The 22,383-nt window shown below is 38.4% G+C and overlaps 1 protein-coding gene across 2 annotated transcripts in view; it reads right to left on the minus strand.

Annotated features, from left to right (window-relative positions):
* Positions 1 to 1,917: 1,917 nt before the first annotated feature.
* Positions 1,918 to 22,383, minus strand: part of GPAT3 (glycerol-3-phosphate acyltransferase 3) — an 85,028-nt gene continuing 64,562 nt past the window's right edge. For both annotated transcript variants that reach the window (XM_010358963.2, XM_010358964.2), the window contains exons 5-13: positions 19,727 to 19,801; positions 18,774 to 18,863; positions 16,747 to 16,840; positions 11,791 to 11,906; positions 10,194 to 10,249; positions 9,588 to 9,673; positions 8,906 to 9,034; positions 8,376 to 8,455; positions 1,918 to 2,475 (exon numbers count right to left, since the gene is read on the minus strand). In XM_010358963.2, coding sequence (XP_010357265.1) covers positions 2,376 to 2,475; positions 8,376 to 8,455; positions 8,906 to 9,034; positions 9,588 to 9,673; positions 10,194 to 10,249; positions 11,791 to 11,906; positions 16,747 to 16,840; positions 18,774 to 18,863; positions 19,727 to 19,801 — 826 coding nt within the window. In that variant the 3' untranslated portion in view covers positions 1,918 to 2,375. The remainder of the gene's footprint in view (positions 2,476 to 8,375; positions 8,456 to 8,905; positions 9,035 to 9,587; positions 9,674 to 10,193; positions 10,250 to 11,790; positions 11,907 to 16,746; positions 16,841 to 18,773; positions 18,864 to 19,726; positions 19,802 to 22,383) is intronic.

Consider the following 22,383-nt stretch of genomic DNA (forward strand, 5'->3'; position numbering starts at 1 on the left):
TTCTTTGCCCCATTGTGGCATCTGAAACTATTTCCCCTGCGCTCCAAGTATATTTACTGTTTCACACACGGCTGCTCATCCAGTCCCAGAATGTGGCGTATTTTAGAAATCCTTGGCATTCCTAGAACCTGCTGTCTATAAATATGACCCCAGGACAAAGAATTGAAATAAAAATAGGGCAACCTGAGGCTCAATTAATGAATGTACGCAAGGGTTCAATGAAAGCTCAGCTTATCTGATGAGATTTTTCCACCAAATCCTGCCTTCCCTTCTTATTGCCTTACAATTAGGGAAGACTCAGGAATACTAAACTCTGGACACAGTATCTCTAAAGTGGGTATGGAATAATATTAAGGAAAGCAAATGTAAAAGGAGTTCTAAGGAGCATACACTAAATCTGAGCAATATCAGCTTTCCAAAAACATAGTTTCAACAACATGGCAATTCCTCAAGCAACCCGAAAACTAGTTGTGTAAATCAGACCTACAAGACAAAAGTTCAGATAGAGACACTATTAGGTTATCTAGTGAATACATGATAGCATTGCTATTTTTACAGTGCTCTTGGAAAGATACACTTTTCTGAGAACTGGGCTGATGAAATAGATTTATTAATTCATGCCATAATTAACATAGAATTTTTTTTTAAAGGCACTCCTTTTTCTGAGAAAAAATAAGACAAAAAGTCACCCAACATACATATTTGGATTTGCTAATTTTCAGTCAAGATCACTCCTAATAAAGTTTGTGGGGCAAAATTTCACCAAACAACAAAGGGAAAGTAGGGAGAGTGAGAACAGAGAGGTGGATGGCCATGAGAGTAACCTATTTGCAAGTTCTCTTTTGGGATGAAATCCAACTAGCTAGATAGATAAGAGTACAAACTGATAGTGCTAGGCTAGGCCTACCTAGTTAGATATAATTGCCTTAATTCACCTGCAAAATAACTGTAATCTGTGACATTGCTCAAGGTGGAGTTCACAGGGCCAGAGTCCAAATAACCAGACTAAAAAATAAGATTTAAGCGGGGGGAGGGGGGAGAGAGTCAGCGACTCATGTTCTTATTTCCCATTTGTTCCAGTCCAATAAAATCTAACTATGTCACTGAAATGAAAAACAAAAAACTCTTGTTTGTAATAGAAAAGAATTTAACTTACTCAAAACCAGAAAAGGGGGGAAGGGAGGGAGGAATAATGCAATACACATTTAGAAATATAGAATTTATTTATATTCATAAGACCGTTTCACATTCTGTACATGGTTACCAGAACAGATACAATACTCTCAGGAGTTTACAACGGCATTATATTGCTGTCAAACATTGCTTATGCTGTGTGAGTTGGGGAAAACTTATTTCTCCCTCTAAAAAAAATTAAGGCTCAGTTTCCAAAAGGTAATTATATCAGTCATTTTTTTCTGTTTAAGAGACTGGGAAAATTAGGGAATAAACCACAAAGGGGTGGAAGGTGAGGGGTAGCTCCACACACTCTCATTCATTCATACTGAAGTTACTCAATGTGATTTTTTTTTTTTAAGGCTCCTTCTATCTGAAAATGTGTTTGGTTACAAAAACAAACAAATCAGTAGATGGGAGGGGTACTAGGTATAGATCTACAGCATTCAAACAAGGAAAACTAAGCTCTTTGTTACCAGTTGCTGGCTAAAATGTGCTCTATGAGTGCCTACATATAAATGCACATACACATTAACTTTGACTCAGTTTTCTTTGGTGAAGCTTAATTCACCTGCAAAATAACTGTAATCTGTGACATTGCTCAAGGTGGAGTTCACAGGGCCAGAGAACTCCTGTGAAAAAGAAAAATAGTATTTCTCTTCCAACATACTAATAACACTAATTTATGTTTCCTTTTGACTGTCAGAGCAGGTGGCCACAAAGTTGTCCCTTTTCCTAAATACAATCCTCCATTTTTCCTTTCAACCTTGCAGTAGACCATAACCATAATGGTCATCTTGCACTGATGTGGTAATCTCACCATTTAAGTGACTGAAGAAAGTGGCAAGGCTAATTATAAAAAGAGAGTTTGGGCATTTTTGGAGAATTACCCTATCGATGAGTTCCAAACACATTTTATAAGCACTTTTTTCTATACAAATATTTCATTCAGTCAACAGTGACGCCATCATTTTATCAAAGCAGAATCTGTCTGAACTCAGTAAACCACCTTACAATCCATGGGGCTAATGTTACAACAACAACAAAAGCCAAAAAGGGCACCTGTAGGTTCTGCCTCTGGCATAAAGAGGTAGAGACAATCATTCTGTAGAAAAGATTAACAATCATAAAAACAAAACAAAAAACAAAGCCATTCCATTCCTAAGGGCTAGTTCTAGATCTAAAGGCTGTCAGCTGTCCTCTTAGCCGAGAGATCCATTGCCCACAATCATCTTGCTGTAATTTTTCTGCTGCTCTTCCTTGAGGGTGTCCTTCACCTTTGCTCTCTTTAGTCCTCCATCCCTGCAAACAGTAAGACAAATACATAAAAGATACTTTACAGCGGTGATTTAAAAGAGTTAACTTAATAATAACATGCTGCATGATGCCATGACACTCAGGCAGCTGGGATGAAATAAGGGAAAGAACACTGGATTTGGAAACAGGAAGACCCAGATTTCAGTCTCTGCCCTAACACTTGCCAAATATACATTGCTTTGAGGAAGCAACAATCTCTCTGATGTTTGGTTAAAATAAGTAACAATATCTCCAACTCAGTTTCTTTAGAAGTTAAGGGGTGGTGCATTAAATATTTGGATTGGCCAGGTGCAGTGGCTCACATCTGTAATCCCAGCACTTTGGGAGGCTGAGGTGGGTGAATCACCTGAGATCAGGAGTTCGAGACCAGTCTGGCCGACATGGTGAAACCCTGTCTCTACTGAAAATACAAAATTAGCTGGGCATGGTGGCGCATGCCTGTAATCCCAGCTACCTGGGAGGCTGAGGCAGGAGAATCGCTTGAATCTGGGAGGCGGAGGTTGTGGTGAACCGAGATCATGCCATTGCACTCCAGCCTGGGCAACAAGAGTGAAACTTCATCTCAAAAAAACAAAAAAAAACAAAAATTGGATTGAAACAAGGATTATTAAAACTAGGATTATTTCTCTATATTGTTCCTTAAGGAAAACAAAATACTGGTTTTTCATCTACCTATTCTTACTGGAAAACCATAGGAAAATTTAAAATACACACAGAAGAAACGGTAAGGGTATACTGTATATGTGTGGGTAAATTTCTTAAAGATAAATGATTATTCAGAAAAGATAAATCATTGTTCAAATATAACCCTATGTTTAACAAGTTGTATTTTCATTCAAAGCACTATATTTCCAGCATTTATAATCTTTTATATTCCAAAACAGACTCAGAATAAAACAAACAACAAAATCACAAGTTGCATTCAACCAGAAGTGCCTATGTAAGCAGCATTCCTTCATTCAGAACCTGTAAATCTTTGAACTCTCTCCAGGGTGCCTGCCTGGGTATAAGAACTCTGCAGGCTTTTCCTTCTTTGGATTACACACAAAGAAACAAAGGAGTTACTGGGAGTAGTTTGGACTACCATAGGTCACTATCTGGCTCCTAATCTAATGTTTTAGATTTTAACTGCTAGGAGAGCATGGGCTGAGAACTTGCTTACTTTATACTCTGACTGTTTAATTTTAACCTAGTTAAGCATGCATGTTTACCAAATGCTTTCTGATGATGATGAATGATCATAGGTTAGCCAGTGAACTCAATGCCATGAGTACAGAACTTGACCTCCATAGAGACACCTGCTTGAGACCAATGCAGTGTTCTGGCTTCTAGAGTCAAATCTAAGACGCAGCAATAAGTCCTCAACTTAAAAACAGACTGTGATCCACAAATCATCCGGGGGGTCAGTTGTGGGAAGTTTTCATGAAACAAGATGATAATTTGTTGTTAGGTCCACAGAATTGTCCACATAAGCCTCTTTTATCCAAATGAGCTTCTTCTATTAACAGCACTTACCTGAATTCTGAATAGTGAGAACTAAGGCAACTAAAGAAATAAGAAAGGCCTTTCTCCTTTCACAAGATCCAAGCCCAAAACAGGCAAAAATTTAAGTCTTGAGCAATCTGACATCATTTTGTACAATTCTCCTTCCCAAGCACCCAATAAACCTCATGCTGCCCTAAGCACTTAAACTGTGACTTGCCACCCCTAGAGACTTCAAAATTTTACCCAATTCCCCTTTGCAATGGCAGCAGGTCTTAGTTCTTAAGGAAAGGAGCAGCCATATGTAAGAGCCAGTTTAAGATCATAAAATTATATTTTCACTCAATCTATGAAAAAAAAATCTAGATATGTTAATTCATATCCAATAGGTACATGACAAATATATCTAGAACGGCAATGAGGCCACTTTCTTTTCTTTAAGAGGCTAGGTAATTAAAAGTAATTTTATTGTACAATTGCATATGGCCTGATAAAAGGAAATTGGACAATTCTAAGGATCATTTTTGACAGATTTAGTTCAGCCACTCTGATGGAGAGTCTGTACTTGGCTGACTCCCCTAGGTGGTTCTTGCCTCTCAAGGCTTTCTTCCCTTCCTCTGTGTCTGAGACTACAGACACTGACTTCAGGGTAGAAGCAGGAGGGCTGAGTGTCAGGTAAGATAAAGGGTGTGTAAAGAGTTTTAAAAACTGAATAAGGAAAAGGAACCCAGCTGCACATATGACCATGGGTTATAGGACATTTGTGGACCAAGGTCGTTTTATATAGTTTTATGATGCTATGATTCTGTCATTTAGTTTAACATATTCCAATGTAGATAGTGTAACAGAAATGTTTAGTCCTAACCTATTCCTTAGGACTAGTCAGTTTCATACTCCAGGGTGTATGGAACTGAAGTCATATACCCTTTTAGTCAAGAACTCATACTCCAGGGTGGTCAGCCAGCATTTAATCAGAAGGCTGCCTTTAAGAGATGCCACTAATAGCTTCAGCTATCTTTATCTTTATTGCCCATCGATTTCTCAAGCTTTGTTAATTAGCATAACAAATTTAATTAATTAATTAATTAATTAATTAATTAATTTTTGAGACAGGGTCTCGCTCTGTAACCCAGGCTGCCGTGCAGTGGTGCAATCTCAGCTCACTGCAGCCTCAACCTCTTGGGTTCAAGGATTCTCAGGCCTCAGCCTCCCGAGTAGCTGGGACTACAGGTGTGCGCCACAGCGCTCAGCTAATTTTTGTATTCTTTTTGTAGAGACAGGGTTTCGCCATGTTGCCCAGGCTGGTCTCAAATTCTTAAACTCAGGTGATCTACCCAACTCAGCCTCCCAAAGTGCTGGGATTATAGGCGTGAGCCACTGCACCAGGTCCTTGCATAACAAATTTTAGAAATGAGTTTTCACTGTAGAAATTAGTGGTTTGTTAATTTGCATAATGGATATCAGAAACTGGTTTACCTGGACACAATTAGTTGTATTCACGCTATGTGAATGGATAAATACTTTAGTGATACTCCCCACCCTTGCATAACGGAGTACAGTAAGTCCTCCCTGAACATCATTGATAGGTTCTTAGAAACTGTAACTTTAAACAAAATGATTTATAACAAAACCCAATATTTTTTCTCATCAACATTATAAAGAAAGTACATTGAACAAAATGATGTTATTTATTCAAGAACCTACTATAAAGTCATTTTGCTTAAAGTCACAGCCTACAAGAACCTATCAATGATGTGAAGTGAATGCTTACTGTATAATATCTATCTAGCTAGCCCTTCTTCTAGAGGCAGACACATTAAACCATCCTCTGGTGGTTCAGGAGGGTCCTTGGTTTCCTGGCTGACAGCCTAACTCAGATGGCCAAATCCTCCTCCTAGAAACATTGCTACAATTGCCTCAGATAAACTTTTCATGCAAAGTGTTTTTCAAACACCAAAAAAGACAGCAGGAACTTTATTAACTGCATAGAACTTGAAGTATAGACTGTTTTGTGACAGACTGCTAATTTAACACCCTGTATGTAAAATAAGAATCCAGTCGGCAGGAAGGGAGCTCATGCCTGTAATCCTAGCACTCTGGGAGGCTGAGGCTGATCACCTGAGGTCAGGAGTTCGAGAGCAGCCTAGACAACATACTGAAACTCCATCTCTACTAATAGTACAAAAAAAATTAGCTGGGTATGGTGGTGCACACCTGTAGTCCCAGCTACTCGGGAGGCTGAGGCAGGAGAATTGCTTGAACCCAGGAGGCAGAAGTTGCAGTGAGCCCAGATTGCACCACTGTACTCCAGCCTGGGTGACAGAGAGGACTCCATCTCAAATAATAATAATAAGAAGAATAAGAATAAGAATAATAATTCAACCTCCCACTATAATGTAGGTATAGTTAACCTTCACTGATATAGACTGAATGTTTTTGTCCCCCCCAAAATTCCCTAACTACCAATGTGGTGCTATTTGGAGATGGATCCTTTGGGAGGTAATTAGGGTTAGATGAGTTTAGTGCCCTTATAAAAAGAAACACTAGAGAACATGCACTCTCTCTCTTCACGCCTGCACAAAGAAGAGACCATGTAAGCACACAGGAGAATACAGCTATCTGCAACACAAGAAGAGAGCCCTTATCAAAAACTGACCATGCTGCACCCTAATCTCAAACTTCCAGCCTTTAGAACTGTGGGAAAACAAAGTTCTGTTGTTTAAGCCACCCAGTCTGTGGTACAGTAACTCCCCCCTTATCCAAGATTTTGCTTTCCATGGTTTCAGTTACCCACAGTCAACCTGGGAAAATACTAAGATATTTTGAGAAAGAGAGAGACCACATTCACAAAACTTTTATTAGTCAGTGTATTATTATAATTGTTCTATTTTATTAGTTGTTATTGTTGTTAATCTTTTACTATGACTAATTTATAAATTAAGCTTTATCATAGCTATGTACATAAAGAAAAAAACATAGTCTATATAGGATTTGTACTATCGTATTAGGAATTTACTAGGGCTCTTGGAACATATCCCCCATTATCCCAGGGGACTACTGTATTTTGTCTGGCAGCCCAAGCAGACTAATACATTCACCTACGTTCAATCTTCTTCAAACAAAACCATAGTGATCCATAACTAAAATATTTCACTTATTTCCCTTCTTTCTTTTTTTTTTTTTTTTTTTTTTTTTTTTTTTTTTTTTTTTGAGACGGAGTCTCGCTCTGTCGCCCAGGCTGGAGTGCAGTGGCGCGATCTCGGCTCACTGCAAGCTCCGCCTCCCGGGTTTACGCCATTCTCCTGCCTCAGCCTCCCGAGTAGCTGGGACTACAGGCGCCCGCCACCTCGCCCGGCTAGTTTTTTGTATTTTTTAGTAGAGACGGGGTTTCACCGTGTTAGCCAGGATGGTCTCGATCTCCTGACCTCGTGATCCGCCCGTCTCGGCCTCCCAAAGTGCTGGGATTACAGGCTTGAGCCACCGCGCCCGGCCTATTTCCCTTCTTTCAAGTTGTTCAATTTTCTTATTATATAGTTATAGCTAGAGTTAAATATGAATGAGCCTGTAAGTAGCCCCTTGCCTCCCAATGTCTGCCCTACTCACAAATCCATTCTCCCTTTCTTCTTCAGAAAAAGAACCCTAAATGTGAGATAGGCACATGACCACCCAGAACAATGACTACATTCCCCAGTTTCCTTTGCAGCTAGGTGTTATCACATGACTTGAGTACTAGCCAATGGATACAAGTACAAGTTGGATATACAACTCTCAGCTTGTGCTCTTAGAGGTGTATCCTTTTAAAAATTCCTTCCTCATAGCCATTTGCTACACATGCTGAGTAGAGTTGGAACAGCCATCTTGGACCATAAGAGAAGCACAAATTGGAGAGAGTAAAGCAATACAGATTGAGCCGTTACCAGCCTTGACTGGTTATGTTTAAGTGAGAAATAAACTTCTATCTTACTTAAGCCATTGTTATGTATAAACCACTTTCTGAAACCATTACTTTCAGCTAAATCTATAACTAACTAGAATGATAAATGACATTATTACCAGTGACTTTTTTTAGTTTAAAAAAAAAAAAGGCCAGGAACAGTAGCTCATGACTGTAATCCCAGCATTTTGGGAGGCTCAGGCAGGAGTTCAAGCCCAGGAGTTTGAGACCAGCCTAAGCAACACAGGGACACCCCATCTCTACAAAAAATTTTAAAATAGCTGGGCATGGTGGCAAGCACTTGTAGTCCTAGCTACTCGGGAGGCTGAGATGGAAGGATCCCTTGAGCCCAGGCAGTCGAGGCTACAGTGAACTATGATCATGCACTGCACTTCAGCCTGGGTAAAAGAGTGAGGCATTCTCTCAAAAAAAAAAAAAAAAATGATAGTACTTCTGAAAGATCTCTTACCAGGGAAGTTCAGTCAGACCTCCTTGTATAGCAATAGCAGACTTAACCCTGTTAGCAAACTGGACTGCATCTTCTCCTTCCTGGTTTAAAAAAAAAAAAAAATTACAAGAACATCTTAGTTTATCGAGTTTTTAATACCGTCTCATAATCATTTGTATTTGAAAATATAAGATTCATATTTCAGCTCAAATGCTTTCTATTCTTAATCAATCATTTGTTCTATCAAGAAAATGCAGTGCTGTATTGTTTAATTTTTTACCATGTGCATATATTTATCACGCTCTTTATTAGTCTTACCCAAGATAATATCTGTAGGTTCAATAAACCAAGAGCAATTGTAAAACCAACATGGAAAAGAATCTCTAAATATAAAATGGTTTGATTTAAAGTGAGCTAAATACATTATTTAAAAAATGACTCATTTGCTGAGAAAGCAGAAAAGCATGACGTGGAGAAGGGAGACACCCAGGTTTTCAGGTGAAGGTCTCCTTGCCTCTACCTGATTAGATAAAGTGTTAGCTAAGGAATACCTCTCTGGTCATCGGGGGCATGTACCACACGTCACAGACGATGGCCCAGCTAGTCATCATTCGAAGCAGGTAGCTCACCATGTTGTACTTACTACTGTTCCAAAATGCATCACCAAACTGAGGGTTATACTGAGAAAAAAGAAAATAAAATACATCCCAGTTATGAACTAAGGGTGGTTTCTCATCCGTGCCCAATGTTTTAAATGTGGTAGGCCAAACAGCTTTATCAGACTCTAGGAAAAAGAGAAGTTATTTCACTTGATAGAATTGATTTAAAAAAAAAAAAAAAAAAAGTAAACCAGGCCAGCTAACACATCTGACTAGAGCTGACTACTTTTCTAAATAGAACCACAGAGTGCAGCAACAAGTTATTTATGTGACTATTAAATATCTGTCTCCACACTTAACTAGAAGGCTGATGAAAGCAGGAACAGCAACTGTTTCACTTAATACTATGAGCAAATACAGCGCCTGGCACAGAGAGTCACCCAGTATACATCTATCTACAGATGGAGTGAGCGCATGAGAAAGCAGAGGAGGTAAAGTGCAGAGGACTGGTGCATTCAAAAACTGGTGTTCTTCGTTCCTGCAAATTTTAAGTTTAAAATGCTACCAAAATAAAATTACCAATACAACATCTTTATAATAATAATTATTATTATTATTATGGTATCTGTTTTACCTTAATTGCAACTGGATGTATGGTTCCTCCGATTTCAAAGCTCCCCTTTTTAAACATCATGACTGAAGTATTGTTGATGCAAGTTCCTGCAAGGGGGTGACGGTAGGAGCATGAATATTTTTAAAGGGAGTCATTTTAAAAATAAATTTTAAAAGAAATTATTTTGATATAAAATAATTTAAAATATCAAAATTACAGGCATTGTACTACCATATCATAAACCAAACCCTGCCAAAGCAGTAATCCAATAGTTCTAACTAAGCAGGTTTAACAACAAGCTTTTACTTTTCTACTGAACACTCTATGGGCCTATGGGTACAACTTCTTCTCAACAGGTGATAATTTCAATACATGCAACCCTTAAAATCATGGACAATTCTGCTCTCGGTTCACTACCCAGAAATGACTTTTGAATTAAAAAGGTAACATGACTTCTATCAAATTTCAAAAGAAAGCAAGGAATTAATAGCTCAGAGAATGACATCCCATTCCTGTAAGAGCAGAGATCTGGGCTAGGGTTGCCAATTCCATGGCAATTCTGTTCCTCACACATTTTTGGTGGTTTATTGTTATCAACTATAGCTCAGTAGGCAGGCCCATTCTTACCTTCAGGAAAAATTAATATGGGTAATTTCTTCTTATCAGCAATATGCTCTTTTAGTCTATGAAAAAAAATAAAGGATCAAAATTTTGCCTTTTTAAAGAGAGAGAGGTGGATGTCCGTTTTGATATTCTTTGTACTTTACTGGCACAATTGTGAAGCAATAAGGAGCAAAGAATTGAGATATAGGTAAAAGAAATAAATTTGAAGTTGTTTCCTTTCTAAAAAAGTATAAGAAGATCTGCACTATTGTAATTTCTCAAATTTCAAAGTAAGTGATTTTTTTTTTTTTTTTTTTTTTTTTGAGATGGGGTCTCAGTCTTTCATCCAGGCTGGAGTGCAGCCGCATGATCTCGGCTCACTGCAACCTCCATCCCTTGAGCTTAAGCAATCCGCCCTCCTCACCCTCCCAAGTAGCTGGGACCACAGATGTGCATCACTACACCCAGCTAAGTTTTTGTACTTTTTATAGAGATGGCATTTCACCATGTTGCCCAGGCTGGTCTCGAACTCCCAAGCTCAAGCAATCCACCCGCCTCAACCTCCCCAAGTGCTGGGATTACAGGCATGAGCCAACATGCCTGGACCAAAGTAAGTGATTTTCAGTGTCTTCGCCTGTTCTTAAAAAAGAGTACTAGAAAGTCATGTGACATGGACTCTGGAGACTCTGTGTCATGAGCTTTGTGCTCTTTTCCATGTACTTAGGTTTCCTCATCTGAAAAATGGGAATATTGGGTTGCTGGACCTATCTGCATTGTGGCCACTAAGTACAAGACAATCCTTAAACGATTCAGGTTGAACTTTCCATTTGCACACCATGAAGCTGAGAAAGACTGACGTTCTTCCAGGCTTAGGTCCTGTCCTGCCTGCAGCCAACACTATATTCCCAGCTCTTCTCTCCAGCCATCCCATTACTGGGTATATACTCAAAGGATTATAAATCATGCTGCTATAAAGACACATGCACGCGTATGTTTATTGCGGCACTATTCACAATAGCAAAGACTTGGAACCAACCCAAATGTCCATCAATGATAGACTGGATTAAGAAAATGTGACACATATACACCACAGAATACTATGCAGCCATAAAAAATGATGAGTTCATGTCCTTTGTAGGGACACGGATGAAGCTAGAAACCATCATTCTGAGCAAACTATCGCAAGGACAGAAAACCAAACACCACATGTTCTCACTCATAGGTGGGAATTGAACAATGAGAACACTTGGACACAGGGTGGGGAACATCACACACTAGGGCCTGTTGTGGAGTAGGGGAGAGGGGAGGGATAGCATTAGGAGATATACCTAAAGTAAATGATGAGTTAACAGGTGCAGCACACCAACATGGCACATATAGACATATGTAACAAACCTGCACATTGTGCACATGTACCCTAGAACTTAAAGTATAATAATAATAATAATAATAATAATAATAAATGTGGCTAAGACAGGTGATTTGCCAGAAAAATTCAACTGCAAACAGAGCTCTGTTTTAGTTTTGAGACTCAGTGCTGCTCGGCCCTCTTTGGTAGGAAGGCCAAGATTTATCAGCTTTTATGCTACTCCAGTGAACTCTGAGTAATTTCACTGCTTACCTCTTAGTAACCAGATGTCGATCCTTCATTTCTGAGCGTTCAAACCAGACATGAGGACAAGCCTTGACCATAGCTCTCTGAATAATTCCCATCAAGCCGCCATGAACCTGGCCAACCTAGAAGTACCATAAGAAAGGGAAAAAATGTAAAAGGCACAGTTGTCCAAAGAAAGTTTTTTAAGTACCAACAAATTTCTATTCTCCACTCAAAGAAAAGATTGGCCTTCTATGGACTGAAGTTCTTAGTCTGATCAAAGAGTCTGAAAGGTCAAATGTAAGCAAAAGGTATTCTTTAGTAGCACCTTTGAATTTTAAGTTATGTTCTTGTGCTAGCAATCCTCTAACTAGAGGTTTTTCAACTTGGTCAAGATTAGAGAAATGCAAATTAAAACTACACTGAAATACCATTTCAAACTCATCACACTGACAAAGATTTAAAAGCTTAACAATACATTCTGACATAAGGCTATGGATAACTTTCATACGTTGCCTGGGGGAAGGGAGCAGATTACAATACAAATGGAAGAAAATTTGGCGACATCTACAAAATTGCATATACATTCATCTTTCATTTCAATAATTCTTCTCCTAGAAATTTATTCTGAAGATAAACTTCCAACAAGATGAAAATATATATGCACAAGGCTATTAACTACAGCATTACTTGTTATGGCAAAATACTAGAAACTACCTAAATGTCCAAATATAAGAAATTAGATAAATAGACAGTGGTACATACAAATAATGGAGTACTATGCAGCTGGGAACACAGCAAGGTTGATCTCTATGACTGATAAAGAGTAACTTCCAGGAGATATTGTTAAATGAAAAAGACAAAAGAACAAATACAGTATGCTACCTTTTGTATAAGACTAAAGCGGAAATAATACACATACATGTGTTTATCTCTACAAAAAGAAATACCAAAGTCAATGAACCTACAAGAGTAGGAAGGAATGGGATGGAATGAACATGGAAGGTAGCAGCACTTCAATAAGTATACCTTTTCTGCTTTGTTCTGACATTTGGAAACATATTGATACCCTACATACTCAAAAAATAAATAAAAGTAAATCAGTAAGGAACAAATGACAAACTAAAGCAAACTGAAGCAAATGAACCCAATTGTATTTTAAGTGAATAAAAGAACAGCATTAAAAGAAGGGGGAAACATCCATGAAACTTACACAGACAGTGTCTGACCACATACCCTCCATCTTGGATGATGTTGTAAGAACTGCAAAACATTCTGAACTCTTTTTACTAGATTTTTGTTTGTAGTAGTGAAGCAATTCTGAAATAATTTTAGATGTATTATAGAATTGAGAAAATTAGTAAACATATTGATATTTTTGGGAAACAGGATTTTCACTATGAAAAAGCGAGATACAAATACGAATTGAAGGAAAGCAAGAAAGAACCTTAAGAGTTGGATGTATTCAGATTTCCAATGTAAATAGTAGAAATAAATAGTAAATATAGGCCAGACGTGGTGGCTCACACCTGTATTCCCAGCACTTTGGGAGGCTGAAGTAGGTGGATTACTTGAGGTCAGGAGTTCAAGGCCAGCTTGGCCAGCATGGTGAAACCCCATCTCTACTAAAAACTACAAAAATTAGCCGGATGTGGTGGTGGGTGCCTGTAATCCCAGCTACTTGGGAGGCTGAGGCGGGAGAATCACTTGAACCTGGGAGGTGGAGGTTGTAGTGAGCCAAGATCACGCCACTGCACTCTAGCCTGGATGACACAGCAAGACTGTGTCTCAAAAAAAAAAGCGCAGTGGTTCACACCTGTAATCCCAGCACTTTGGGAGGCCAAGGTGGGCAGATCATCTCAAGTCAGGAGTTTGAGACCAGCCTGGTCCACCTGGTGAAACCCTGTCTCTACTAAAAATACAAAAATTAACTGGGTATAGTGGTGGGTACCTGTAATCCCAGCTATTAGGGAGGCTAAGGCAGAGAATCACTTGAACCTGGGAGACGGAGGTCGCAGTGAGCCAAGAGCACATCACTGCACTCCAGCCTGGGCAACAGAGTGAGGTGCTGTCTCAAAAAAAAAAAAGAAATTTTAAAAATAAATATATTAAAAATACAAACATTTTACCCACATTTTTATAGGGAGAGACAGAACAAGACAGCTTTTCCCAGTACCTGAGAAAGCAAATGACAAAGCAAATGAGGCACAATGTTGCCAATAGATAGATGTGGATAACGGGCATAAGGGTGCTCTACTGTGATTTTCTTATTATTACAACTTTTCTGTAGCTTGAAAATATTTCTAAATTTAAAAAAGTAGAGGTCTTTGTCTAGAAGGAAAAAAAAGACTAGAAAAGTGACTGAGGTAATGGATATGTTAATTAGCTTGATTTAGCCATTCTACAATGTATACATCTATCAAAACATTTGTTGTATACTATAAATATATATAATTTTTATTTGTCAATTAAACAATAGATTTCTTTTAATAAAAGGAGAGTCACTGAGAAGAGATCTTTGATGTTCTTCAGATACAGAGTTTATATTTAGTCAAAAGAGGCCAATTTTGATGTCTGGAGGCTAATGGTACCATATCATCCCACATCTGCCTTGCGCCACCAATTTAAATTCAGTCAGCTTTAGTTTTCTACACTCAACCCATTGGACAGTTTGCAGTTACTACGCTTTTCTAAATTTTGACTAATATATTGCAATTGCAGTTATACACGATCCAAAAGTAAGAAAAATGGCAACAAAGTTCTGAGGTCCTTGGTCACAAATGGGTTATACTCAACTCTTTGTTGACCAGAATACAGGAGGAATATGATTTCTAAAACACAAAACCATGACCAAGGAGTGTTATGGTTTGCAACAGTTCTGGGAGGTGGGGCATAACGGGAGATACTGAGGCTATGAGGGTGCTCTCCTCATGAATGGATTAATGCCCTTACAAAATGGCTCTGGGAGTGGGTTTGCTTTCTTGGGCTTTTGGCCCTTCTGCCTTATACCATGTGATGACTCAGCAAGAAGACCATGGCCAGATGCTGGCACCCTGATATTGGACTTCCCCCAGCCTCCAGAACTGTGAGCCAATAAGTTTCTGTTCATTATAAGTTAGTCTGTGGTATTCTGCTATAGCAGCACAAAATCAACATTGATAGTCAGATTGGTTGCCTAAGCCTCTGCTTCCTCATCTATAATAAAATCTCAGACCTAACCTGATTGGAAGGTTACAAGGAAGGTCAAATATAATGCATGAAAGTGTTTGTCCACATAAATACAAGGATTATTATATACACTGAGAATTGTGGTGGGGGGGTCTATCCAGGCTGTTAACATGAGGATCCTTGGACGGTCTTTAGGGAGACCCATAAACATCTTGAAATTATACATAAAATTGTGTTTGTATGATGCAGATATATGTTAGTTTTTTCTTTAAAAAGGTACATAATTATCAACTAATTCCTAACCTAAGAAAAGATTAAGAATTACCAATTCCCATAAGTCTTTTCATAAAGGTGGCTAATGCTTCCTTGGATTCAGAAAGAGCTCAGTATTTAGAGAAATTTAATAATGTGTTAAAATGTAGTGTCCAAGAGTTATATATCTGACCATGTATTTTAGACAGATTAAACACATGGCAATAAGTAGAAATTTTTGCAAAGGCCTTCAAAATTCCCTTAATGATTGTGTAACCCATGCAGAGTCAAATACCTGCACATGTGCCAATACTCTCCACCCTCCTACTTGCAGTGACATTTAATCAAGAATGGCTCCCTTCAAATGCCTTCTCAGGAAAACACACCAGACCATGACTATCAATCCCTGGAACTGGTAAGTGAAATAAAATCCATCTACTCTCCCTGAAGCCCAACCCACCACCATGAAAATACGAGAAGGTGATCCTCTAGGACCCTTGTCCAGGCAAACACCAACTGAAGGCACATTTAACCACCATGCAGCTTCAATTATCCTGCAGAATTTACCTGACACAGAAAGGAGATGCAGGAAGTCTTGACAAATTTGGAAGGGCAACAGAAAACACAAATTTGAAAAAAAAAAATGCCAGAATATGATTCCTGTATTCATCCCCATGAAAGGCTGTTCTAAGGTATACAGTTTTACTACTGTGGGCTTTGTAGTTTGTTCTTCGGTTTCGTTTCGTTTTCTTTTCTTTTGGGGCTACGGGCAAGGACTGAGAAAGACAACCTGATATAAATAGTTGCCTTTCTTGCTAGATCCTCATTAAAAAGCCAGATTTCTTTTAATTGCATATAAGTCCCTGAAGGAAGAAAGAACTAATTGGGTGACTGGGGGATATGTACAACTGTAAAAAGAAAGAATTTAATGTTGCAAACATTATTAAACACTGGCAGGGATTTTACAAGGAAAATGGAATCAACTTTACAAGGTCCTATCAAGCTCAAGAATGTCTGCATTTCGGTAAGTTAAATTTTTACCATCTTAAATATAATGGCTATTTTCCTTCCTTTTCTTGCAATACATATTCCTCATGTAAATATATTACAAATAACTTATATAGCTACAATAGTATAACACAGCCACATTTCTTTTTTTTTTTTTTTTTTTTTTTTTTTGAGACAGAGTCCCGCTCTGTCGCCCGGGCTGGAGTGCAGTGGCCGGATCTCAGCTCACTGCAAGCTCCGCCTCCCGGGTTTTACGCCATTCTGTCAGCCTCCCGAGTAGCTGGGACTACAGACGCCCGCCACCTCACCCGGCTAGATTTTTGTATTTTTTAGTAGAGATGGGGTTTCACCGTGTTAGCCAGGATGGTCTTGATCTCCTGACCTCGTGATCCACCCGTCTCGGCCTCCCAAAGTGCTGGGATTACAGGCTTGAGCCACCGCACCCGGCCGCCACATTTCTAACATAAAACCAACTTGCTAATTTGTGCCAAAATAAAAACTTTGATCAATCCATAAAACATGCAACTACTTGAAATATCAATGAGCTGCTCTTACCATAGCATAACATCCATCCGTTGTCAAGATTAAAACATCAATTGGGGAAGTATGGTTGGCAACACAAATGCCTCCCTTCTGGGGTCTGTACTGCCTGCAATTACAAACAATGGAAAATTCAAAGTCTTCTAAAATAGCCACAGCATGTAAATAGTCACCTTATTTTTTTAAGTGTGTATGTGTATGTGTGTGTGTGTTTGTGTGTGTGTGTGTATATATATATATTTTTTGAGATGGAGTCTCACTCTGTGGCCCAGGCTGGAGTGCAGTGGTACAATCCTGGCTCACTGCAACCTCCGCCTCCAGGGGTTCAAGCAATTCTCCTGCCTCAGCCTCCCAAGTAGTTGGAATTAAGGGTATGTGCCATCAAGCCTGGCTAATTTTTATATTTTTAGCAGAGATAGGGTTTCGCCATGTGGGCCAGGCTCGTCTCGAGCTCTTGACCTCAAGTGATCTGCCCTACTCGGCCTGCCAAAGTGCTGGGATCACAGGCATGAGCACAGTGCCTGGTCTTTTTTAAGTATATTTTTAAAAATTAAGTTTGGAGGTACATGGGCCTATCTTTAAAAGGTGACCTCTAGGCAGTATGATGAGAGTGTGGTAGGGGGCCCATGATTTTAACATTGATAATACATAGCTTTCACTTATTTAATCTGAAGCATTTTCATATTATTTTTATCTTCATATACATCACTTTTAGTGGTTTCATGGTAATCCATGCAGAAAATTCACCATAGTTTCCTCCCTCCTATCCTTCTATAGCAGAGGTTGGCAAACTTTTCTTATCAAGGGCCAGACAGTAAATACTTTAAGCTTTGCAAGCCAGGCAATGCCTGTCACAATTACTTGACTCTGCTGTTGTGACACAAAAGCAGCCATGGCTGTGAATGAGCACGGCTGTGTTCCAATACAACGTTATTTACAGAAAACAGATGGTGGGCCAGATTTGGCCTATAGGCTTCCCATTCAGTTTGTGGATCTCTACCCTAGAGTGAAACCAGCATTTGACACCAATAAAGCAAAGTAGTTTTGTTTGGGCCTATACAGAGAAGAAAGAGAACCAAATACACAATTATCTAGCACATTTTCTTTAAAATTAGAAGCAATTCTATAAGAAGTTAGGAACTCCTCTTTATGTAATAAGTGTGCCTTTTCTATAGGTGTTTCTTCTGACTGCACCGCTGCCAGAGTGTTTTCTTTTACTCTTCACTTTTAAACTCATAGTCCAATTGCAAGATCATATAATTTAAAATGTTTAAAGGGTCTTTTATGTTGGTACCACATGGTAAAGCCAAATGGCAAAACGTTTCTCTTCTACAAATGAGAAAGAAAGACCAAACCAGTAAAAAAGAGATGCTTGGCTTAGAACTTTTAAAACAATGATGCTAAATCTAAAAAAATTGAGATAACAGAAAAGTAGTTCAAATGCAATCAAAATCACTTTCACTTAGCTAACTACTTTCCTTTGCTACCTTCATTCTCTACAATTCTGGGAGAGAAAAGCAGAATTTTGTTTTAAGGCTCAATTATGGAATTTTAGAAGTAGCAGGACTAAGACTAGAGACCACATTTCCAGACTCCACATTTAGTCCTATTTCCACTACACTACAGACCTGTCAACTTCATTGTTTTTAAAATCAGACAGACCTTGTTCAAAACCTGATTCCATTGCTTATTCATTGTGACCCTAAACAACAAATCCCAAAGCTTACATTTCTTCTCCTTTAAAATGAGTTAACAGTGCCTATCTCATAGGGATGAGCTATAAGAAACATAGGGTCTGGCCTGCACACCATAAATGCCCAATTATTGAGCACAACTACATGTTTATTATTATATTCTTTCTGCAAACACTGCTATTTAGTGTTTTTGTGCATTATGCCTGTGCCACCCTGAGAAGTAGAGATGAACACATTGGAAGCACTCTGACTCCACCCACTTCTTCCCACCCACTTCCAGTGCTTCCTTGTCAATCTCATGCTGAATTGACCTAGAAAAAGACAGGTACGTTGGCAGCAGATACTCACTTGTTATGATAATGAATGGTACCAGAGAGGGATCGCACACAGATCCGGCAGCAAGTCAGATGGACCAGTTCACTCAGCCAGTTTTTGAGGCTGAAGGAAATAGAAACATTTTATTGTGCCATTCTGGCCACTCTTAAGAAACAGTATAATGAAAGTTTTAATATGCTTTTTCACAACAGCATACTGCATTCTATTCTGGTGAACCAGTACAGTTCAATTCTTATAGTCTCATTGGTGCATTTAGTATTAGATCATAAAAGTCTACCAAAAGAACTGGACATAACTCTGATGAAAAGTAGCTCAAAACCACTAGGCTATTATGACAAATTCCCGAAAAAGATAAACTGAAGCTTCTTTCGTCTTGGTCTTATGAGCTTGCCAATATATAAGACTCTCTTACGTAACTCAGTTCATTTTCTTTCTTCAATTCTCCTTTGAAAAAAAACTTCTTTCAATTAATATGGAAGTATGATAAAAAATCAAAGAAAGACTATGAAGATGAAGTAAGTGAGCAGGATTCTAATAAATGAGTAGAGAACATAAATTTAATGCAATACGGCCGGGCGCAGTGGCTCACACCTGTAATCCCAGCACTTTGGGAGGCCAAGGCAGGCAAATCACAAGGTCAGGAGTTCGAGATGCCCCTGGCCAACATGGTGAAATCCTGTCTCTACTAAAAATACAAAAAATTAGCTGGGCATGGTGGTGGGTGACTGTAATCCCAGCTACTCAGGAGGCTGAGGCAGGAGAATCTCTTGAACCTGGGAGGCGGAGGTTGCAGTGAGCCAAGATCGCACCACTGCACTCCAGCTCGGGCGACAATGCGAGACTCCGTCTCAAAAACAATAATAATAATAATGCAATACATAGGAATCAAACAAATATTCTCTTTGTGGACACAGCTAAGAGTAAAAACAGTCCTACGTATGGCTGGATGGAAGGAAACATTTCACCTGCTGTCTGGCAGCTGCCCAACCAGTGTAGTTCCTATAACCAGCAAACTGATCCCAATGAAAGCCAAGGTAACCCTGAAAAAGAAAAGAAAGGGTCATATAAGACTTTGACACACAGTAGGGAAGTAACCAAAAAGTTCATAAATAACAAAATTGTAAATAAGTTTTAGAGTATCCACATGATGAAATATGATGCAGCCACTAAAATAACTGGGTAAATCTATATAGATCTAACACAGAAGAATGTTCCATGATGCATTTTGAGAGACAAAAAGCAAAGTAAGTTTCAGAATAAAGTACAGAATATGATGCCATCTGCAAAACAACAACAAGCACATGTGTAACAAGTCTGTATATGCATTGAGAAGGCCTGGAAATTTTCGCAAAACTATCAAGTTAAATCTATATAATCATCAAAGGGTTAAGAGGGCTAGTGAAGGGAATATAATTAAAGGTGCTTTAATAATAAGAATACCAAAATATATCACCATGTAGACATATTTTAATGCAAATCTAACTGTTGTCCTTTTGCATGGTTCAAGATAACTCAGAAGTCAGCAAACAAGGTGACTGACAGTATCTCTAACCTCCATAGAGACATTGCCTTCTTTTTGAAAAGTGCTTTTAATATACCTCCAATGACTTCAAAAGGAAAGTAGTAATTTCTAGAAATGTAAATAGAATTATTCAAAAAGGAAAGTTAAGACTTAAAATCTTTCAAAATAAATAGGATTTAGTTAAAAGAGAGGAAAAATCAATAGTTTAATCACATTTTACTAATAAGATTCTTTAAATCATCTTTGTCAAATGAAGAAAGCAGAAACTTTAGATTATCTCATTGCTCTCTCAAATCAAACCAGAGGCCCATCTATGTCTTCCTGTTCCCAGAAGAGCATACACATTTTGCTGAATGCGTGAGGTATTCAGTAAGAAGACTGAAGGGGACCACCACTGCAGTATCAGAAGGATCCTGTGTGTTTGGGGAAGCTACAATGGCGGCCTAAGGTCAAGGGTCAGGAACAGTAACCCTCTCCAGGGTGAAGCTCGTTTACTGCTTTACCTCCTGATCAGATAGTTGGAGCATAAAATTGTTTGTCTTAACCAATTCCAGGTTTTACATTAGATGATGATAAAGCAACAGCTAACACTATATGCCAGGCAATATTCTAAGTACCTTTTATGTTTAACACATTTAATCATCCCCAAGACTCTATGAGGCAATAATATTATCATTATCCCCATTCTACAGATGAAAAAATTGGAGCATAGAAAGGCTAAATAACTTACCCAAAGCTACACAGACAATAAGCAGCAGAGCCAGGACTTGAACCCAGGGAGTCTGGCTCCAGAATTCATTTTCATAAGCATTATGTTATTCTGTCTTTCAGGAGATTATTATTATTTAACATAGCAGTTTAACATTATTTAAAACAAAAGAAATAAGCGGTGTCTCACAGCCATAATCCCAGCAGTTTGGGAGGCCCAGGGGAGCGGATCACTTGAGGTAAGGAGTTGGAGACCAGCCTGGCCAACATGGTGAACCCTGTCTCTATTAAAAATACAAAAATTAGGCAGGCATAGTGGCACATCCGTGTAACGGGAATCGCTTGAACCCAGGAGGCACGGGTGGCAGCGAGCCAAGATCGTGCCACCGCACTTCAGCCTGGGCAACAAAGCGAGACTGTCTCAAAAAAAGAGAAGAAAAAAAAAAAAGAAACAGTGTAAAAGGTAGCAGTCTCAACCCAGTTGGAGAAATACTCCATCACTAACATATCTGAACATGTATCCCAATATGTTTAAGAACAATGTGCATATGCTGTACTGATATAATGTACATTATAAAACATCTGGAAACATAAAGAATATAAAAATAAATATTTTTATGAAAAAATACAGTATTTTGAAATTATATTAATGTTGCAATTTGTCCTCACTCAAAATAGGATAATATAGTAATACATTAATAAATATATATTAATTTTATTATAATTATCAATTGTATATGACAATGTTATTATCAATTGTATAATTATAATTTAATAGCATGATCTATTACTATAGCTAATAAGTATAAGTAATACTATTACTATTCTGAGCGAAAAGAAAGCTTTTTGAATATGCTTTCCTATAAATACCTTGTTAAATAAGGTGTTAAATCTTGTTAAAGATTTGACATAGCAATTTGAAGGTCAGGTTCTTTTTTCTTGTCAGTTACTGATGCAATAACTAAATTATTGTTTAATCTCATCATCAATTATGCAAAACTTTTAAAACAATGTTTTGCCATCTTGCCCCAAGGAGAATCACTTGTTCCTGTCCATTAAATCAGAAGGACTTTCATTTTAACATGTTTAACAATTGGGTTCAAAACTACTGAAACTTTTTATTTGCTAGATTAACAGGCCAGAACACTATGTATCCCAGTTTAAGTGAGCCAATGTTAAGAGTTCTCACAGATGACATAAGTTTTCAGCCACAGTCTGTATTTTAAGAGGTTTATTGAGATACAATTCACATGCCATACAATTCACCCCATAAAAATGTGCAATTCAGTTCAGGCACTGTGGCTCATACCTGTAATGAGATCCCCTGGCACTTTGGGAGGCCAAGGCAGGTGGATCACTTCAGGTCAGGAGTTTGAGATCAGCCTGGCTGAC

This window comes from Rhinopithecus roxellana, chromosome 2, assembly GCF_007565055.1.
Source record: "Rhinopithecus roxellana isolate Shanxi Qingling chromosome 2, ASM756505v1, whole genome shotgun sequence".
Classification (NCBI taxonomy): domain Eukaryota; kingdom Metazoa; phylum Chordata; class Mammalia; order Primates; family Cercopithecidae; genus Rhinopithecus; species Rhinopithecus roxellana.